Source organism: Falco punctatus (genome assembly GCF_963210335.1).
Source record: "Falco punctatus genome assembly, chromosome: 1".
Classification (NCBI taxonomy): Eukaryota; Metazoa; Chordata; class Aves; order Falconiformes; family Falconidae; genus Falco; species Falco punctatus.
In genome coordinates, this window is record NC_137580.1 from 100101071 (window position 1) to 100118823 (window position 17753).

General features: G+C 61.3%; 3 protein-coding genes across 5 annotated transcripts; 1 reads left to right on the forward strand and 2 right to left on the reverse strand.

The window, feature by feature from the left end:
• Positions 1–660: 660 nt before the first annotated feature.
• On the reverse strand, positions 661–2654 carry SELENOM (selenoprotein M). The gene is made up of 5 exons (XM_080395994.1): positions 2429–2654; positions 2317–2352; positions 2179–2213; positions 1458–1536; positions 661–1366 (listed from the first exon to the last, which is right to left on the reverse strand). Exons 1-5 carry the CDS (start codon positions 2543–2545, stop codon positions 1154–1156), a joined length of 480 nt encoding a protein of 159 aa, XP_080252120.1. The 5' UTR covers positions 2546–2654; the 3' UTR covers positions 661–1153.
• Positions 2655–2771: 117 nt separating this feature from the next.
• On the forward strand, positions 2772–15206 carry INPP5J (inositol polyphosphate-5-phosphatase J). Of its 3 annotated transcripts, XM_080395949.1 has the most exons (13): positions 2772–7197; positions 8172–8282; positions 9550–9621; positions 9784–9892; positions 10502–10618; positions 10689–10864; positions 11470–11581; positions 11979–12088; positions 12434–12623; positions 12857–12994; positions 13378–13470; positions 13713–13817; positions 13954–15206. In XM_080395949.1, exons 1-13 carry the CDS (start codon positions 6407–6409, stop codon positions 14572–14574), a joined length of 2745 nt encoding a protein of 914 aa, XP_080252075.1. In that variant the 5' UTR covers positions 2772–6406; the 3' UTR covers positions 14575–15206. The 3 variants fall into 3 exon arrangements, with proteins under 3 accessions (XP_080252075.1, XP_080252077.1, XP_080252076.1); XM_080395951.1 differs by lacking the exon at positions 12857–12994; XM_080395950.1 differs by lacking the exon at positions 9550–9621.
• Positions 15207–15282: 76 nt separating this feature from the next.
• On the reverse strand, positions 15283–17741 carry PLA2G3 (phospholipase A2 group III; the record flags this gene model as incomplete). Its single annotated transcript, XM_080391750.1, is given in 6 exon segments — positions 15283–15834; positions 16061–16198; positions 16302–16474; positions 16478–16687; positions 16691–17039; positions 17212–17741. Coding segments are annotated over 6 exon segments (1605 nt in total), but the record flags the coding sequence as incomplete, so codon positions are not given.
• Positions 17742–17753: the final 12 nt, after the last annotated feature.

Consider the following 17753-nt stretch of genomic DNA (forward strand, 5'->3'; position numbering starts at 1 on the left):
CAGCCACGTTGCTACTTTGTGCCACCGGTGCAGTGTGCACCACGGTGCCTGGGGGAGTGCTGGCAGCCCTGCCCGCTCCTGGACCCCTCTGCCTGCAGGCCTGCTGCTCACCCAGCCTGGGAGGATGCCAGGCACATGCTGTTTCTCCTGCTCAGGAAGGATGCCCAGAGCCAAGGAGCACTATCAGCATCCAACCCTGACCAAGGGCTGTTGGTTTGCAACCCTCAGTCCTGGCACAAGAAGACCCCATGCTGCCACCAAGGCTGCACAGAGCCAGGTCTGCAGACAGTGCAGCTGCACCCTGCTCCCTTCCCCAGCCGAGGACTGGATGTCCTCACTGGGCCAGTGCAGCCACTGGGCTTGGCCTCGCTGCTGCAGGACCCCCTTGTGGGCTTGCACCAGTTCCCATGCCCTGCAAGAGTGGCTCATCCCAGGCTAACCCACCAGGTGGTGGCCCAGCCATCACACCAGGGAGGGGGGTGGCACAGCAATAGCACGGATGGTCTGTGGGATGGTTTATTGGCTCACCAGTGGCGGCTGTCACCCTGCCATCTGCTCTTGCCTCTGCAAGCAGCATTGGAGCACCTAGCTCCTCCCAGTACAGAGCAGTGTGGAATAGACCCCACCAAGGACTCCCTGGAAAGAACACAGTGCAGCCAGTTGTACTCAAGGGCTTTAATGGAGGCTCAATACGAGATGACCCTGCTGGGATGTAAAGGCCCCCTGGGGGCAGCTCTCCCACCTCCAGGACTCAGCACATCTACCCTCAGCACCTGTGGCTTTCTGCTGAGGGTTTCATCCTGTCCACACAGGTAGGATACCGCTGCCCAGCACCAGGAATCAGCTAAACCTTGGGGCATGGTGAGGGAGCACAGAGAACACTGCTTCCCCTGACCAGCCAGGGATGCTGGGCTGCAGGGGAGGGAGGACAAAAACAGGCACACGGGACCCCTAGGATGTCTGCAATGCCCAGGAAGCCCCTGCTCAAGGCTGGAGCTGCTCAGGGCATCCTTGGGGCAGAGGCTACACAGCACCAAGCAACTGCAGGGGCACCTTCACCAGTCCATAGCGCTGTGCCCTGGTGCTGTAATGCCCTTGTCTCCGTATGCTGAGGAATGGCTGCGGGACCCTCTCCTGGGCACAGCACCCCTTGCTAGAGGTCTGGGTGTTCTCCCATGTCACGTTCGGGTGAAGTCTTACTGTCAACAGCAGAAGGTTGGGGGGGTGGCAGTGTGGGCAGAGGCCTGGCAGGGGCAAACTGGAACTCCTCAGGCACGGGGGCATCAGGTGTCTCCTTGCGGTAGAAGCCCAGCTCCTGCACCAGCTGGTTGATCTCCTCCCGGGTCATGTCACTCAGGGGGATTCTCTGCACACAGACAGGGATTGCAGCCTGGTGCCTGTGGGCCACAAGCCACCCAGACCCTGCTGTGGCAGTGTGTGCCATGTTGCCCATTCACCTCCAGTTCCTTGTATCGGTGACTGAGGAGCACAAGCTCGGGGTCAGCACCAGGCAAGTGCTTCATCTCCAGGTTATGGCTGGGTGGTGCATTAAGGAGCAGACAGTACCGGGCAGGCCTATGCAGTCCCCCATCTCATTCTGTCCTCTGTCACATCCCATTCCCTCCCATCCCATCTCATCCTCCATCACATCCCAACCACCCTGTCCTCCATGCCTCATCCAATCCCCTTTCATCCCTCATCCTGTTTCACCCTGCCCTTCACTGCATCCCATCCTGTCCTCCGCCCCATCCCGCCCAGTCCCATCCTATTGCATCCTCTGTCCCCATCCTCGCCTGCCCCACCCTGTCCCCCAGCTGCCCTGTCCCCCAGCCCATCCCGTCCTATCTCGTGTCCCATCCCGTCCTGCCCTGTCCCCCAGCCTGTCCCGCCATCCCCCAGCCCATCCCATCCTATCTCGTGTCCCGTCCCATCCTGTCTTGTCCTCCAGCCCGCCCCGCCGTCCCCCAGCCCGTCCCATCCTATCTCGTGTCCCGTCCCGTCCTGCCCTGTCCCCCAGCCCGTCCCGCCGTCCCCCAGCCCGTCCCGCCGTATCTCGTGTCCCGACCCGTCCTGCCCTGTCCCCCAGCCCGTCCCGCCCTGCCCCCCACCCTGTCCCGTCCTATCCCGCCCACCCCGGGATGCGCACCGAGGGGGCTGCCGCGGGCTGCTGGCGGGTACTAGAGGGGGATGTCCTGGGTGACGAAGGCCTTCACCTGCGGGCACAGCGGGCGGCGCGGCCCGTCCCGGCTCAGCGGCGGGGCGGCCCCCGCCGCCGCCGCCGCCGCCCCCGGCCCGGCCCCGGCCCCCAGCACCTACCTCTCGCAGGCGGTTCAGCCGTCACCCGCCGCAGGTCTGCGGGAGGAGACACCCCGTCAGTCCGGCGCCGTCCCGCCGCGCGCGCAGCCCCCGCCGCCCGCCCTGTGCTCACCTCCACCTTGCCCCGCGCCAGGTCCCGCAGCTCGGCCCCGCGGAGCCGGGGGGGTCCCGGGCCGCCCCCCGCCGCCAGCGCCGCCGCCAGCAGCGCCAGCGCCAGCGCCCGCAGCATCGCGCCGCCACGTCACGGGCCTCGCGCGCGGGGACCCCCGCCCCGCCCCGCCCCCGCGGGCGCGCGCACGGCGGGCGGCCGCAGTCGAGCGCGAGCACGCTGCGCACCCACGAGATGTGCGCACCCGCGCAGGCGCAGCGCGACGGCACGCCCAGGCACACGCGCCGCGTACACGCGCGCCCCCTGCGGCACGCGTGCACCGCGTCTCACGCGCCATGGGCATGCACCGGCCGCACAGGCACCGTGAGCGCATCACAAACGCCCCGTGCGCACACACGCCCTGCGCGCACCATGGCACGCACACTGACACCGCACACACGTGCCACGAGTGCACATAGCGCACACACATGCTGCACACACGCGTGCCGTGAATGCCGCAAACCCACCCGCACCACAGACATGCGCATGCACACTGCAAACACACACTGGTGGGCACACGTGCGCACTGCACTGCAAACATGCGCATCGCAGACTGTGAATGCACACACAGGCTGCAGCCCCCTCCGCGAACTGCAAACACGCCCGCCCCCCCCCGCCCCCCCCACCCCTGCACAGAATGCAAACATGAGCATAGGCAGACACTGCAAACACGGTGACATTCAGGACAGTGCATGCATGTACAGCTGTCTGTTGTGCATGCACACAATGGCACGCAGCTGCACACACACATAGCTGTGCACACTCATGCACTCTTCTGCATGTACAACTGCATGCACAGAGCTCTACGTACACACAGCTATACACAGTGCAAATGCATGTACACAGCTACCCCCACACAACTGCTCACAGCATGCCTACGCCCAGGTACATCAGCATACACAGCAGCACACAGAAACACACATACACCAGCATGCAGTCACATGCAACAGTGTGCGCGCACACACAAAGCTCTACACATCTGCCCAGCATGCACACGCACATGCTGTGCACCCTGACAGCATGCACATGCAACTGAATGCGCATACGGCTATGTGTGCACAAAATTGTGTGCACCCCTGCACACCCCACCCCCCCTACATGCAAAACACCTGCACACTTGCACATGCCACTGGTTAGAGAACCACAGGATGTCAACCTGGCTGAGGCTGGGGTAGCTCTGGGGCCCAGCTGGTCCATGCTGTGGCTGGTTGCCCCGGTCCGTGTCCAGTCAGGTGCTGAGTATCCCCAAGGTATGAGACTCCACAACCTCCCTGGGCAACCTGTGCCAGGGCTTTGTCACCTTCACAGGGAAAAAGTGTTTCCTGATGTGCAAAGGGAACCTCCTGTGTTCGAGTCTGTACCTATGGCCTCTGGTCCTGCCACTGGGCACCAATGACAAGAGCCAGGGTCTGTCCTCTCTGCACCCTCCCTGCAGGTGTTTATGTAGATTTATGAGGTCCCCACCCTGAGCTTCCTCTGCTCCAGGCTGGAGAGTCCCAGTTCTCCTACTTTCCTCATGGGAAAAGTCCATCACCTTTGTGGCCTTTTATTGGACTCCCTCCAGTAGGCCCATGCCTCTTGGACTTGCTCTTGGGAGCCCAGCACTGGACACAGGACTCCAGGGGTAGCCTCATTGGTGCCTCCTTGACCTACCTTGACCTGCTGACAACACTGCTGCAACAGCCAAGGACATCATTCACCTTCTGTGACCCATGAACACACTGAATGGTGTCCACCAGGATCCCCAGGGCCTTTTCTGCAGAGCTGCTTTCCAGCCAGGCAGCCCCCAGCACGTCCTGGTGCCAGGGTTTGTTCCTCCCCAGGGGAAGGACTTTGCACTTTGCCTGGTTGAACTTCATAAGGTTCCTGCCAGTCCATTTCTCCAGCCTGTCTGGGTCCCTCTGGATGGATGCACAACCTCCTGGTATATCAACTGCTCCTCCCAGTTGGGTGTCATCTTGCTGAGGGTGCACTCTGTCCCATCATCCACGTCAGTAATGGCGATGTTAAACAGGACTGGACCCAGTACTGACCCCTGGTGTACACCACTAGTTACTGGCCTCCGACTAGACCTTACGACACTGACCACCACCCTCTGGATCCAGCCATTCAGGCAGTTTTCAGATCACCTCAACATTTGCTCATCCAGCCCATACATCAGCAACTTCTCTAGGTGGATCTGATGGGAAGCGGTGTCAAAGGCCTTCCTGAAGTCCAGGTAGACAACGGCCACTGCTCTCCCTTCATCTGCCAGGCCACTCGCTTCATCACAGAAGGTGGCCAGGTTGGCCAAGCAGGACTTCCCCTCAGTGAAGCTGTGCTGACTCCTCACGATCAGTTTCATGTTGTCCGTGTGCCTGACAATGGTTCCCAGGGCTGGCTGCTCCATCCCCTTCCCAGGCAGGGAGTGAGGGTGACCCACCTCTAGTTCCCCAGCTGCTCCCTTGAGCCCTTCCTGAAGAGAGGAGTGACATTTGCTCTCCTCCAGTCCTCTCCCAGTTGCCACGATTAATGACAGGTTATTGAGAATAATACAAGAGCACGCCTCCTGGTCTGAAGCCACCTGCCTCTGGGGCAAGATAACCTGGCTCGAGAGGGCGGAGACTGGCGGAAGTCCATGGACCAGAGGATGAGCAAGGTGTGTTGCTTGGCATAAAAAGATGCCTTCTTAGAAACTGAACTTTGGAGATCTTCCCCACCAAGGATCACAACAATTGGAAGGACCGGCGGGATGCTGCCTGGACCTGGGACCATAGGGATGCCTTGGACCCGTGGTGGTAGCTATAATCCTCTTTCCTTTTCTTTTTACTTTACCTTTTATTCACTTTCTGTCTTTCTACCTATCGCACGCCGCTTTACAGGCAAACAATAAAATTGTGCTGTTTAATTGAAGCATAACCCCTTGGCGTGGTCGCCTTGATTTTTGCGCTTTGAGATCATAGTTAATGAACCATCACGAGTCCACTGAGTGGACAGTGACACCATCCCATCAGGGCCCAGGGACCTGGTGCTCTTCTGCCAAGATCCACTTGCCATCGTGCTCCGTCCTTCCCTGGGCTTGGCAGCTCCTCAGGGCCAGTCCTGCTGGCAGAGGCTGAGGTGTAGGAGGGGTCTGGGACCCTCGTCCTCACCATGCCCTGTGTCATCAGGTCCCCCCTCTCCTTCAGGCACACACAGGTGTGTATGCACCCAAAGCACACCCCTGCACACTGTCACACCTGCCTGCACAAACAGCTGCACCTGAGCAGCCAGCAGCGCTGCACACAGGTGCAGCACTGTGCACAGGTACACCTGCAGCTGCACAGGCAGCACCTGACGCAGCTGCCCCGAGTGTGCATGTGCACTGACAACTACAAACACACCCACAACAGTGCACATGTGCACGATGACACAACAGTCACACTGGAGTGGACACAGTTGCGCACACAAAACCACACCTATGCACACACGCAGGAGAGCAGGTGTGCACGCAGAAGTGAAGATGCACACGTGAAAGGCCAGGTGTGCACGTGGCAAGGGTAGGTATGCACATGCACGGCTAGACGTGCACGCAAAAGGGCAGATACGCACTTGCAAGGGCCGTCGTGCACGCGCAGGGGCGTCCCCTCCCCTCCCCTCCCCTCCCCCCAGCGCCCGGTGTCGCCGCACGCTCCAGTCCCGGCGCCGGCGCGGGGAGGGGGGGGGGGGGGCGAGGAGGAGGCGGGGCACAGGCCGTCACGTGCGCAAGGCGGGGCGGCGGCAGGTGCGCGCGTGCGAGGCGGCGCCATCGCACTCGCCGCTCCTGCGCCTTTAAGGTGCGGCGCAGGTGGCGGGGGCGTGGGGGGCGTGGCCGGACAGGGCGGGGCGGGGCGGGGCCGGGCCGGGCCGGGCCGGGGCGCGGCGCAAGGTGAGTGCGGGCGGGGCCGGGCTGGCGCCGCGGCTGCGCCTTTGAGCCTCCTGCCTATGGAGCCGGCCCGGCGCGGCAGCGCAGACCAGGGCTCAGCCGCTGCCTCGGGGCCCCGGCCCGGCCCCCCGCGGAGCCCCACGCCCGCTACCTCCCCCCCTGTGCGGCCGGTGCCCTTCGGCCCCCGGGGGTCGGTCCGGCCCTCGCCCGACGGCGGGGCTCCGGCGGCGCCGCTTTTCCTTGGCGGCGGCAGCAGCGTCCCTGCAGCCCGCAGGAGCTCCCGGCCGGACGCCGGCTGCGACCCCTTCCCCTTCGGCTGCCCGCGGTCCGGGGGCGCTCAGCGCGGTGGGCCCGAGGACCGGGTCCCGGGCCGGGCGGCCCAGCCCCTGCCGCTGGAGGTGGGCCGGGCCCAGGCTGAGGCGCACGGTGGGCCCCTCGCCTTCCCGCTGCCAGCCCTGCTGCCCCCCAGCCCGGGAGCCCCCTCGGCCCGCCCTGGCGCGCCGTCCCCGGCAGCCTCCGGCCCGGCGCCTAGCCGGCCCGCCTTCCCCGAGCTCCGCGCCCCGGAGCACCCCGGCCCCGGGAAGCCGCCGCCCGCCGAGCGGAGGGAGATGCTCCCCAAGGCCGAGTCTAGCGACCACATCTCGGCCTGGGCGGGCTCCTCGCCCCGGGCTGCCGGCCTGCCCAAAGCCGTCTCCAGCGAGTTCATCGCCGGCGGCTGGGCAGCCCTGCCCAAGCCCGAGCCGGACGAGCTGTCCCACCTCGGGCGGTCGCTCGGCCTGCCGGGCCCCAGCCAGCCCTGCGGCGCGCCCCTCGGCTGCTCGGCGGGAGCCCCGGAGGACGACTCGTTCCGGTGAGCGGTTGTCGCTGCGCGGGGGAGCGGGGGGAGCAATGCCGGGCTGAGGCTGGCCTTGCTGTGAAGCCTCTTGTGGGCAGGGGTTGCTCCATCCATCCTTCCTTTCTGCTGCGGATGGTGCTCAGCTGGAGGAGGTCAGGGGTGAGGGGCTGGGAACAAACGGGGCTCGAGGTGGAGGGGAGGGCGAGCGGTGCCTGCTGCCTGTGCAGGCAGTGCTGAGGGCAGTGGGCGCTGTGCGAAGTGGTGTGGCGGAGGTGCGGGCTGTGAAGCAGGTGCCATCTGCCCCCGCTGTCATCAAGCTCTGGAAATGATGTGGCACTGCTGGCCCTTGCTGTTGAAACGTGCCCTCTGTGACCAAGACCTGTCCTAGTGCTGCTGAAAGAGCCCGCGGGCTGCTGGTGCATGCTGCATAACAGCATTAATGTGTTGTGACTGATGATGGTTTTGCACTGGTGAAGGACAGTGCCGCTGGGGCTTGCAGAGCTGCTGTCACATGCAGTGCCGTCTGTGGCCTTTGAGGCTGGCTGTGCTTTAGGGCAGAGTCTGGGGGCTGAGGTCTGGGTTGTTTTCCCCAGGAGCCCAAGGGATGCACGATTCCTGGGGAAGGGAGGGGAAGTGGTTTTCTGGGGACACCTTGTCTCGCAGGCTGCCTGCTGTGCCAGCCTGCCTGTGTCAGTTGGTGGTGATGAAAATGAGGGCTCTTTGTGCTGGTTTCTAGAACTTCACTGGGGCTTGAGTTACAGCGGGGCTTGTCATGTGCTGGAGTGCAGACCCTGGGAGAATTCCAAGGCAAGGGCCTGTCTCCCTCAAATGGAAGTTAAGGACCTGGTGTACGTGCCCTGTCTAAGCTTTAGCTGTGGCTGCTTCTGTTGCAGGCAGAAAGCTTGCTTTGTGCAGCTGGAGGCTGAATGGGAGGGACAGGGAACCCTCTGAGCCCCAGTGTTAGCTTGTTCTTCTTTTGTCCTCCCAAGCATCACAGTGGTCACCTGGAATGTGGGCACAGCCATGCCCCCGAATGATGTAACATCTTTGCTGCACCTCAACACGGGCGAGACAAATGATGCAGACATGATCGCCATTGGGTAAGAGGGTGAGGTGCAGGGCCCCCTCCCCTGCCCCACCACATCCTTTTTTGGGGGATGCCCATAGCCCTGGGGGGTGGGGAATAGAAGAGCTGCAGCCCCAGCCTCCCTGAGACATGTGTGCGTTGCAAACAGTAAAACATCACAAAAGGCAATGAAGAGTTGGCTCCTAGTAAGATGGGAGTGCTAAGAAGGACCGAAACCCTTGAATCCTGAATAGCCTTGAACCCTGGAAGAGCCTGTAGCTGGCTATGCCATGCAGAGCCAGGCTTGGCAAGTGCTGCTTTTGCCATGAGCCCTGGTAGTCCTGGGGTCAGGTCTGTAGAAGCATTTAACTTGCCTGCCAGAGTCTCCTGAGAGTGTTTTCCTCATCTTGGCTTTTGCCCATGGTATGCAGGCCTCAAGGGCACTGATCTGCTGTTCTTTCACAGCTGTATTGGCTCTGTGCCCCTGGCAATACTTACTTGCTGGCAAGGCAGAGCCACATTGGTGCGGTAAGGCTTTATTGGTGTTGCTGGCAAGGCAAGCTCTGCCAGAGTCTAAAGGCAGACTGGTCCCTCGAGGCTTGCTGTGGTGTGTGTGTATTCCTGCTAAGGACCAGGGGTGTGCTGCCTTTGTATGGGGAGTGAGAAGCAGCCTCTGCTTGTGGGTGTGAGGTAAGAGAGCTTGATCTGCCTCCAGGAGGCTCCCAGGGACTTCGCCAGTGCTCCTTGCTGCTGGGAGAAAGTGGTGTAAGGCTGAAGCTAAAGCTGGAGCTACAATGCTTTGTTGGGATCAGTGTCCTGGTCCCCTTGGCCTTGTGGGCAAGCAGGATGGGGCTGTGGAGGCAGACCTGAGCCTGGATGTATGGGGTAGGGGGTACAGCCAACAGCAAGGGACTTGCTGGGGCAGGGTGTCCTGCTGCTCCCCACCTCCAGGGCATCTCTGCCTGGCTGTGTGCTTCCTCTGACCTGTGTTTTTGTGCCCTTCACACTTGGTATTTTTGGGCAAGAAATTTCCTGATTCTGCCATTCTCTGTGGATGTTCTCCTTCCCTCTCTTCACTAATTGCTGAGCTGGGAGGAGCACTATTAACCTTCTGTTTGCTGCTGCTCTGAGCTTGATGGCTAGGATGCATCTGGACACCCTGTGCTGAAGTACCAGTGAGACTTGCTTCTCTGTAGAGACCAGTGCAGCCGAAATGTCCTGTAAGCCCCTCTTGCACCTGCAGATAGGCTTTAGACTGCTGCCCAGCCCCTGTGCAGCTCAACTGCTCCTGCTTTAAAAAGGGCCAAGGCCTCATGGGTTCAGGGCTACTTGTGCCTTCTGCTAGCACATGGCCCAGCATCACTGAAGCAAAGGTATGGCTGGTTTGTGTTCTAAACCCAGGGTCCTCCCTTGAACCTTTCTGCCCTGGCCCCGCTCCCCAGCACTGTGCTTTGGCACCTCTCCCAGGGAGCTCTTGCTGGCTGGGACACAGACGCTTCCTGGTGTGGCTGAGGGACCTGTTCTTTTCCTCCCAGGCTGCAAGAAGTGAACTCAAAGATAAACAAGCGCCTGAAGGATGCCCTCTTCACAGATCAGTGGAGTGAGCTCTTCATGGATGTGCTGAGCCCCTTCCACTTCATCCTGGTAAGGAGGTCCCAAAGGGACTGGGCAGCTGGTGTTCCCCCTGCCTGCCAGGCAGGTGGACCCCACAGGATGAGAGAGCTGGACTGCAAGGACAGAGGGAGGAGGTGTGGTGGGAGAGCCAGCTGCAGGGACAGACTGCCGGAGGGGCAGCCTGCAGCCATCCAGTGTGTAGGAGCTGACCTGAGGGCTAGTGGTATGTCTTATCAGCATGCTGTCTAGCTTATGCCACACTGCTCCCTTTCCTGACCTTAGGCTTTCCCTGTGGTGCTTTGGGGATGTTTCTTGTTGCTTGCTGCATTGCACCAGGGTGAGGAGGTGAATGTGGGTTGTCACAAGACTGTGCTCTTGGCAGTAGTTTGCGGGTTCCAGGGCAGGTTCTGCTCCCTAGGGCACTTGTCCCAGACTATAGGTGAGCCTTAGCACTGCTGGGCTTACCTCAGCTCTCAGTATTTGAGAGGGTGTGCATAGATCTCTGAACTAAATGTGCTGTTAGTCATCTGCAAGGTGGGTGTTGTGCAGAGGATGGTGGTGGTGCCCCTGTGGCCTGCAGGTTGGGGGAGCTGTCCCTGTACCTACAGGTTTTTGCTTCAGCCTCTGCTCCTATTCCAGGTCAGCACGGTGCGGATGCAAGGTGTGATACTACTGGTATTTGCCAAGTACTACCACCTCCCCTTCCTCCAGGACATCCAGACAGACTGCACAAGGACAGGGCTAGGAGGCTACTGGGTGAGTGTGGCCCCGGGGGAGGTGGCAAGGGGTTGGCTTCCCAAGGAGTCATGGGATCCTCTTGGTGCAGGGCAACAAGGGTGGGGTGAGCATTCGTCTCTCCATCTTCGGCCACATGGTCTGCTTCCTGAACTGCCACCTGCCAGCACATCTGGAGAAGGCGGAGCAGCGCAAGGAGGACTTTGCCACCATACTGCATATGCAGCAGTTTGAGGGGCATGCGGCCAGCGGCATCCTGGACCATGAGTGCGTACCTCACCACTTTCCTCCCCAGTCTGGGCCAGGGCTCTAGTGCCAGCCTCAGTCCTTGACCCCCTCCAGATGGGTCTGGGTTCTGTCCCCCAAATCCCAGCACAGCTTGGAGATGGGGTCTTGCCTGCAGAGCAGCAAAATTGTCCTGTGACGCAGTGGGGTACCCAGCATGGTGGAACAGGTGTTAAGAGGGTTCCTTGGTCTCCCCTGGGGCATACCCAGGCCTGGTGCAACTCCTGCCGTACTGGTGCTGTTGGGGTTTGGGACTGGTGAGGTGGAGGGCCTGGGTCTGCCCCAGTGTCTTGGCTGTGCAGTTCTATCTCCAGTAGGTACCTCACAGTGGAAACTTCCACCCTCAGTTTCTGCCCAGGGAAGTCAGGCCCATTGGGTTAATGGTGCTTGGTCCTACCTGAGGAATTTAGGCAGGGCTGGCAGCTGGCAGGGCTGTTGGCTGAATGCTGACCTGCACTGGTGCTCCTGAGAGCACTCAGCTGTAGGCTGAGGCCATCCACAGGCTGAGGATGGTTTTCCCCCTCCTGTGCTGCCTGGCTCCAGTAGCCTTAGCTCTTCTACCCTGTCACCCTCCCTTTCATCCCCAGCCTCGTGTTCTGGTTTGGAGACCTCAACTTCCGCATCGAGAGCCTGGACATCCGCTTTGTGAAGTATGCCATTGACAGCAACATCCTGAGCCAGCTCTGGGAGAAGGACCAGGTGAGAGGGCTGGGCCAAGCCAAACCTTGGTCAAGCCCTGAATGGCATTTGGCTCTTGCCAAAACTGCCCATGCAGCTGTGGGACAGGGCATGTCCCCTTGCTGCCCATGGGGCAAAAAGGGCCCTGGCTTTGTGGGGAAGGGGCAGTGCAGTCCCAGGATGGTCTTCATGAGAGCTGGGCACACACTTCCTTTATTACTGTGCTAGAAAGAGCTGGGGTTATTTGGTCCATGCACTTAACTGTTGGCATGGCATGGACAAACCCTGCGAGCAGTGTGGGGCTGGTAGCAGTGGGGCAGGGATGACTGTGTGCTGGGGATGGAGGGGCCTCAGAGGCTTGCAGAGGCCTCTAGCCTTGGAGGCTGGTCTGTTCCCCAACCTGCTGTCTTTCCCGCAGTTGAACATTGCCAAGAGCACTTGGCCTGTCCTCAGTGGCTTTCAGGAGGGACCCCTGAACTTTCCACCCACCTTCAAGTTTGATGTGGGCACCAACAAGTATGACAGCAGGTAGGAAAGCAGAGTTCAAGCATGTGGGTGGCATGGCTGAGGGATGTGGGAGTGGTGGGGCTCAGAGCCAGGGTGGGTGCTGGTGCCAGCAGGGCAGGGGCTTATGCCAGTGCAGGTGGATGGGAGGAGCAGTGTTGGGATGGGCCTGGGCTGGACTGGGGACAGCAGGCTGAGATGCAACTGTTGTGCTGGTGCTAGTGCAGGTCTGTCCCTGCAGCCACACTGAGCTGTGTGCCAAGATGAGCCGCATCCCCTGCCCGTGCGTGCCGTAGTGCAGGGGGAGGCAGCTTGGGGTGGAGCCCACTGCCCCCTGCCAGGCAAGAGATGCCCCTCTGTGCCCTGCAGTGCCAAGAAACGAAAACCTGCCTGGACTGACCGCATCCTCTGGAAGATCAAATCTCCTGGTGTTGGGCTTGGTGCAGGCGGGCGCCGGCCCAGCCGGGGTGTCCTGTCAGTGAGCCAGCTCTGCTACTGCAGCCACATGGAATACACAGTCAGTGACCACAAGCCAGTAGCTGCCATCTTTGCAGTGCAGGTGAGTGCTGTCCAGGGCCAATGGGCACACAAGACAGGAGCTACAAGGGTGAGATGTCCAGCTAGTGTGTGCAGGGCTTATTTTATTTTTGTTTGGCAAGCTTGGCTGTCTTGCCACTGTGGCTGGGGGCTGCTGTTGGTGTCCGCCTGAGGGCCTAACCTTATACTGGTGCCCTGGACAGCAGGGGCAGCTCTCTTTGGCATGCCCTTGCTCACCATGTACGTCTCTGACAGTTTGCTTCCAAGGCAGACAAGCCCCCAGTTGAGATTTATGTGGCTGATGAATGGAGCAGGCCTGAGCAAGCAGTTGTCAGGTACAAGATGGCTGCTGGCTTCCACCGGAGCTCCTGGGACTGGATAGGACTCTATCGGGTAGGAGCTTGGGGGCTTCTGGGGCTGGAGGGAGTGTGGGGTGTCACACAACACTGTAGGGCCCTTTCTGAGCTACCCTTCACCAGCAGACAGGAGTGCGTGGCACGGACCTCTGCTCTGCACTCTCTCTTCCCCTGGGAAGCCCTGGCAGTTAGCAGGGCTTGGCCCTGTTTCAGGAGGCTCAGATCCAGCAGTTCCCTTTTCCCCCTACTCTCTGGGTCCCAAGCCTGGCACTGCTGGGTGGGTGTGAGGCAGCTCTTGGTTTCCCTGTGCAAGGAGAGGGGGTTGAGTGAGAGGATAGCTAAGGCTGGGTGTGGGTGATGGGGGAACATTAGCCCTGCTCAGCACTACTCAACTGTGCTCTCCCATGTACATGCACACAGGTGGGCTTTCGGCATCCTAAAGACTATGTGTCATATGTCTGGGCCAGGAGTGATGATGGAGAGCGTTGTCTAGAGAAGCAGCTGTGTGCACAGGTGAGCTGGGGCCAGCCCTGCTGTCTCACTGGGCATGCATGCCCCAGTGTGGGGGGGACAATGGCCCTTTTGCTGCCCCTGATGGGTCAGGAGGCTTCTTCCTTACTGCTTTGGGCTGAGCCTTGGGCAGGCCTGATGTGCTGGTGTCAGAGATTTCAGCTCTTGGCTGGGCCTGGGGTGCTCTGCTGGGAGGTGGTACCCTAGTGCCCAGCCCTGGTACCCATCAGCAGTCTGTGCTGCAGGTGATCTTCTCAGAGGAAGCGCTGCCCAAGGGGAAGGGCGAGTACATCCTTGGATACTACAGCAACGCCTCCAGCAGCATTGCTGGTGTAACTGAGCCTTTCCAGGTCAGCACAGCCAAGAGGCAAGGGTGAGGGAGGCGGGGGGGAATGGGTATAGGGATGCTTGGCTAGAGGAGGCCAGCTGCTGTAGTGCCCCTCACCCCTGTGAGGATCAGCCAGTTGTGCTGATACAGGGGTGCAGATCTCCCTGCCCAGGTCAGAGGAGGGCAGCAGCCCCACGGACAGCTCAGGCAGCAGCTCAGAAGAGGAAGATGACAGCACGCTTGTCCTACTGGCCCCCAAATCCCGTAGCCCTAGCCCGGGCAAGATGAAACGGCACCGGAGCCGAAGCCCTAGCTTGGCCAAGTTCCAGGGCCTCATCCTGCGGCCATCAAGCCGGGACAGGGGTACAAGCCGCAGCCCCTCACCCCAGAGCCGCCACGGCCTCCCTGGGGACGTCCCTACCATCCACCTGCCCCAGGAGGAGCGGGGCTGCCGTGGAGCCAAAGCCAAGGAGCTAGGGCGGGCAGCTGACAGCCAGGAGAGCAGCTCCTTCTACCAGACTGTGCGGGAGCAGGGTGGCCCCTGGTGTTTCTCTGCTGACAACCCCCTGGCCAGGGCTGATCCCAGGAACCTAGGCCTGCTGCCTGCACTTCGCCTGGAGATGATCGACCAGGCCATGGGTCGGCGAAGGGAGAGTGTGGACCAGGGCTACCCCTGCCAGAGGATGAGCCCCACCAGCCCTCCAGGCTGCAGCACCTCCCCAAAGGAGGGGAGCAGCCCCCAGGAGCTGGACAGCTGTAGCTCTACCATGGGCCGTTGAGGCTGTGGCCCCCTTCTCACCTCCCCGTAGTGTGCTTGTTGTGTGCTTTCCTTTGCCCCTCTTCTGCTGAGACACCCCTCTGCCTTATTTATTGCAATCTCTCCTCACCCCTGTTGTGTGCCTGGCAGCTAGGGGCCTCCCCTCCCCCAGCCTGAGCTGCTGCCCTGGACCTGGTAGGGCTGAGAGGTGCGCAGGGGAGGGCAAGGCTGGCTGAGCACAGGGCAGGGGCCCCCTTGTGAAACTGAAAGTGCAGGACCCTTCAGGCCTATGGGAGGAGTGCTGGCCTTGCACCTGAGGGGGGACAGGAGGCCAGGCCAGAGCTCTGGCAGCAATGGTGATGGGCATAGTCAGGACCACCCCATGGTACCCCTGAGACTGAAGCTTGCTCATTCCCTGCTGCTATCACTGTGCCTCAGCCTTGGATGTAGTGCAAGCAACAGAATAAACCATCCTGCCCACCTCAGCTGCACTGTGCTTACTGCAGGGGGTGGGGGTCCAGCATGAACTGGGGCCAGCAGGGCCAGCACCACACAGACCATGCTCAGACCACCCTTTATTTATCTTCTGCTACACCTAGTGACTGACTCCCAGGGCAGGGTCCTGGGCCTGTCCCTGGCTGCTGTCCCCCACCTCACTCCAGGGCTGACACCAGGCCTCCCTAGGGAAGGGTGTCAGGATCACTCCTCAGTGTGTCGTACACCTCCCCCCCCCCCCCCCCGCTGAAGGGTCACAAATTCAGAAGTGACTTGTGGGGACTGGGGGGTCCAATGCTCAGAGCATCCCCTCCTACAACAGGGAAGGAAGAGGGTGAGGTTTTGCCTTTCCCAGGGTCTCCTATTCCTTTCTCCTTGCTTTGACGCTTACAGCAGCCACAGCTCCTCAAGAAGCTTCAGTCCCTTTAGTTCCTCTGCCTCCACCCACTCCAGCTATGGCCTTCCAGCTCCACACACTCGTGCCAGCAGCCATGCTCAGTGCCATCCTTTGTCTCAAGGACCAGACATCATGCAGCTCCACAGCAAGTCTTCCTCCCCACATAAGGCAGAGCTTTTTGGGTGTCATTGAGGCACTGCATGGTGCCAAGTGGCCAGCTTCTGTTCCAAGGCCAGCTGCAGGCATCGCTTATAGAGTGTGCCACCGCTGTCCTGTGTCTTCCAGCCTAGATGCTCAGCCTTGGAGGTCACATGTAGAGGACCCCAGCACCTCAAGGTCTTTTTGAGATGCTGTGCAGCTACTAGCACAGCCTGGGTTGCTGTGATACAGCTGCCAGAGAAGCAAAGCTGTCAGCATCAGCATTACCACCACAGCACTAGCATCCACTGCCTTCCATGCCAGCCCTGCTCATGGCACAGCAGGGCAGGGGGTAGTGCTTGCAATGCCAGCTTCATGTGAAGCTTGCGGGTCAGCACCCAGCCCTGCCAGGGCATACCCTCCTGCCCATGTAGGGTAGGAAGCCCCACACAGGCCACATACCTTTGACACTCCACACTTGTGCTGTGACCCCTCCTCACCCAGGCTGCAGGCAGTGGGTGGCTCCAGAACAAAGCAGTCCATGGCAATGTGGTCAGCCAAGACAGGGACCTCCACGTCGCTTAGGTTACTTGCCCTGCACAGGAACCGTGCCAGCCTGCAGGCACAGGAGGGGGAGCGGTCCCACCTCATCTGACCCCAACCTGTCTGCACACAGTGCCCTGTGATGGTGGGAAAAGCCCTGCCTTTTCCTCCTGGACATGCGAGTGCAGTTGCAGTGGAAGAGTGTCTGGGTGTCCATGTTATGCAGCTGGTACTTCACCTGGCAGGGTGTGATCTGGTACTCACACTTATCCAGGTGCTTGTAGCACCTGCAGATGCTGCCTGGGTTTGAGGACAGCAGGGCTGTGAGGGGCATCCCCAGCACACAACCTCAGCAGGCTGAGGCCTCAGGACACCTTGACTGTGGTGCACACTCTGCCCCCAGCACAGAATCACCCTGCTGCCCATGTGCCCCCACAGCAGACACCAGGGTGGTGCCATGCTGCTCTGTGGCCGGGTGGGATTGGATGGTACCATCTTGAGGGCAGGCCATGCAGGCAGGGTGTGCTGAGCCCCCAGCCCCTTGCTGTGCTCCTCCTGGTGCTCATCTTCCTCCAGCAAGGTCCTGTTCCAACATGGTCATTGCTGTTGCGGAGCTGCGCGCCAGCCCCCACTTAGCTGCTAGGTACCTGGTTGTGAGCTCAGCTTTGTCCATGGCAGGGGCCGAGATACCTGGGCCCCACAACTGCTGGCCTGTAGCAGGTCTCTGTGCCTGGCAGAACTTGGAGTTTTGCCCCAGTCGCTGTCGCAGCAGCTTTAGCCCTGCTCTAGAAGACTTCCTTCCCTTGCCTGGGGGCTGCCCAGCAGGGCTGTACATCTCCTCCGTGGGCAGGCTGTAGTGGTACCGACTCTGCTGCACCATCCTGGCCCGGGGTACTGTACCATAACACTCACACCTGGGGACACCACAAGCCATGAGGCCCTGCAGTGGTCAAGCTGCACTCCCCTGCAGCCAGGCAGGGCATGCTCAGGGCTGCACAGCAGTAGACAGTACCAAGCCACAGGGCTGCAACAGCAAGCTGAGGCGGGGGTGGGTGGGTGGGGAGAAACACCCCCTGGGACACTCACCCTCCCCACCAGTGCCACTGGAAACACGCCTCGCTCTCCTCCAGCACGAAGCACGACACCTCCATCAGGTTGAAGAAGGTGACGCCGATGATGTTGGAAACGGTGTCGCTGAGGGCCCGCAGGCACTGCCGGAGCCTTCGGGGCGGCCGGAGGCGGCGAGCAGCGCAGCAGCCCCCCATGACTGCCTCCCGCCCGGCCGCCGGCGCACCTGGCATCGCAGCGCGAGACGATGTGCAGATGATAGCTGCGGGCAGCGCCGCGATCTGTGCCGAGCACCGGTCGTGCTCCCGGCAGCGCTCCCGGCAGCACCGGTCGGGGCCGCGGAAGAGACCTGCGGGCAGCACCGGGCAGCACGGCCCGCCCGCCGGGATACAGCGCGACCGCCCGCGACCGCTACCGTACACAGCTCGCTGGCGCTCCCCGCCGAGTCTCCGGCTCCGCACCACAGCGTGCCGGTGCCGGTGCCGATGCCGATGCCGATGCCGATGCCGATGCCGATGCCGATGCCGGTGCCGGTGCCGGTGCCGGTACCGCCCCGCCCC

Bases quoted from the DNA above. Each gene is read 5' to 3' on its own strand.
- INPP5J (XM_080395949.1), top strand. From the start codon at position 6,407: ATGGAGCCGGCCCGGCGCGGCAGCGCAGACCAGGGCTCAGCCGCTGCC. The intron at 9,893-10,501 runs GTAAGGAGGTCC...CTCCTATTCCAG, and splicing joins GCCCCTTCCACTTCATCCTG to GTCAGCACGGTGCGGATGCA. The intron at 13,818-13,953 runs GTCAGCACAGCC...ACAGGGGTGCAG, and splicing joins GTGTAACTGAGCCTTTCCAG to ATCTCCCTGCCCAGGTCAGA.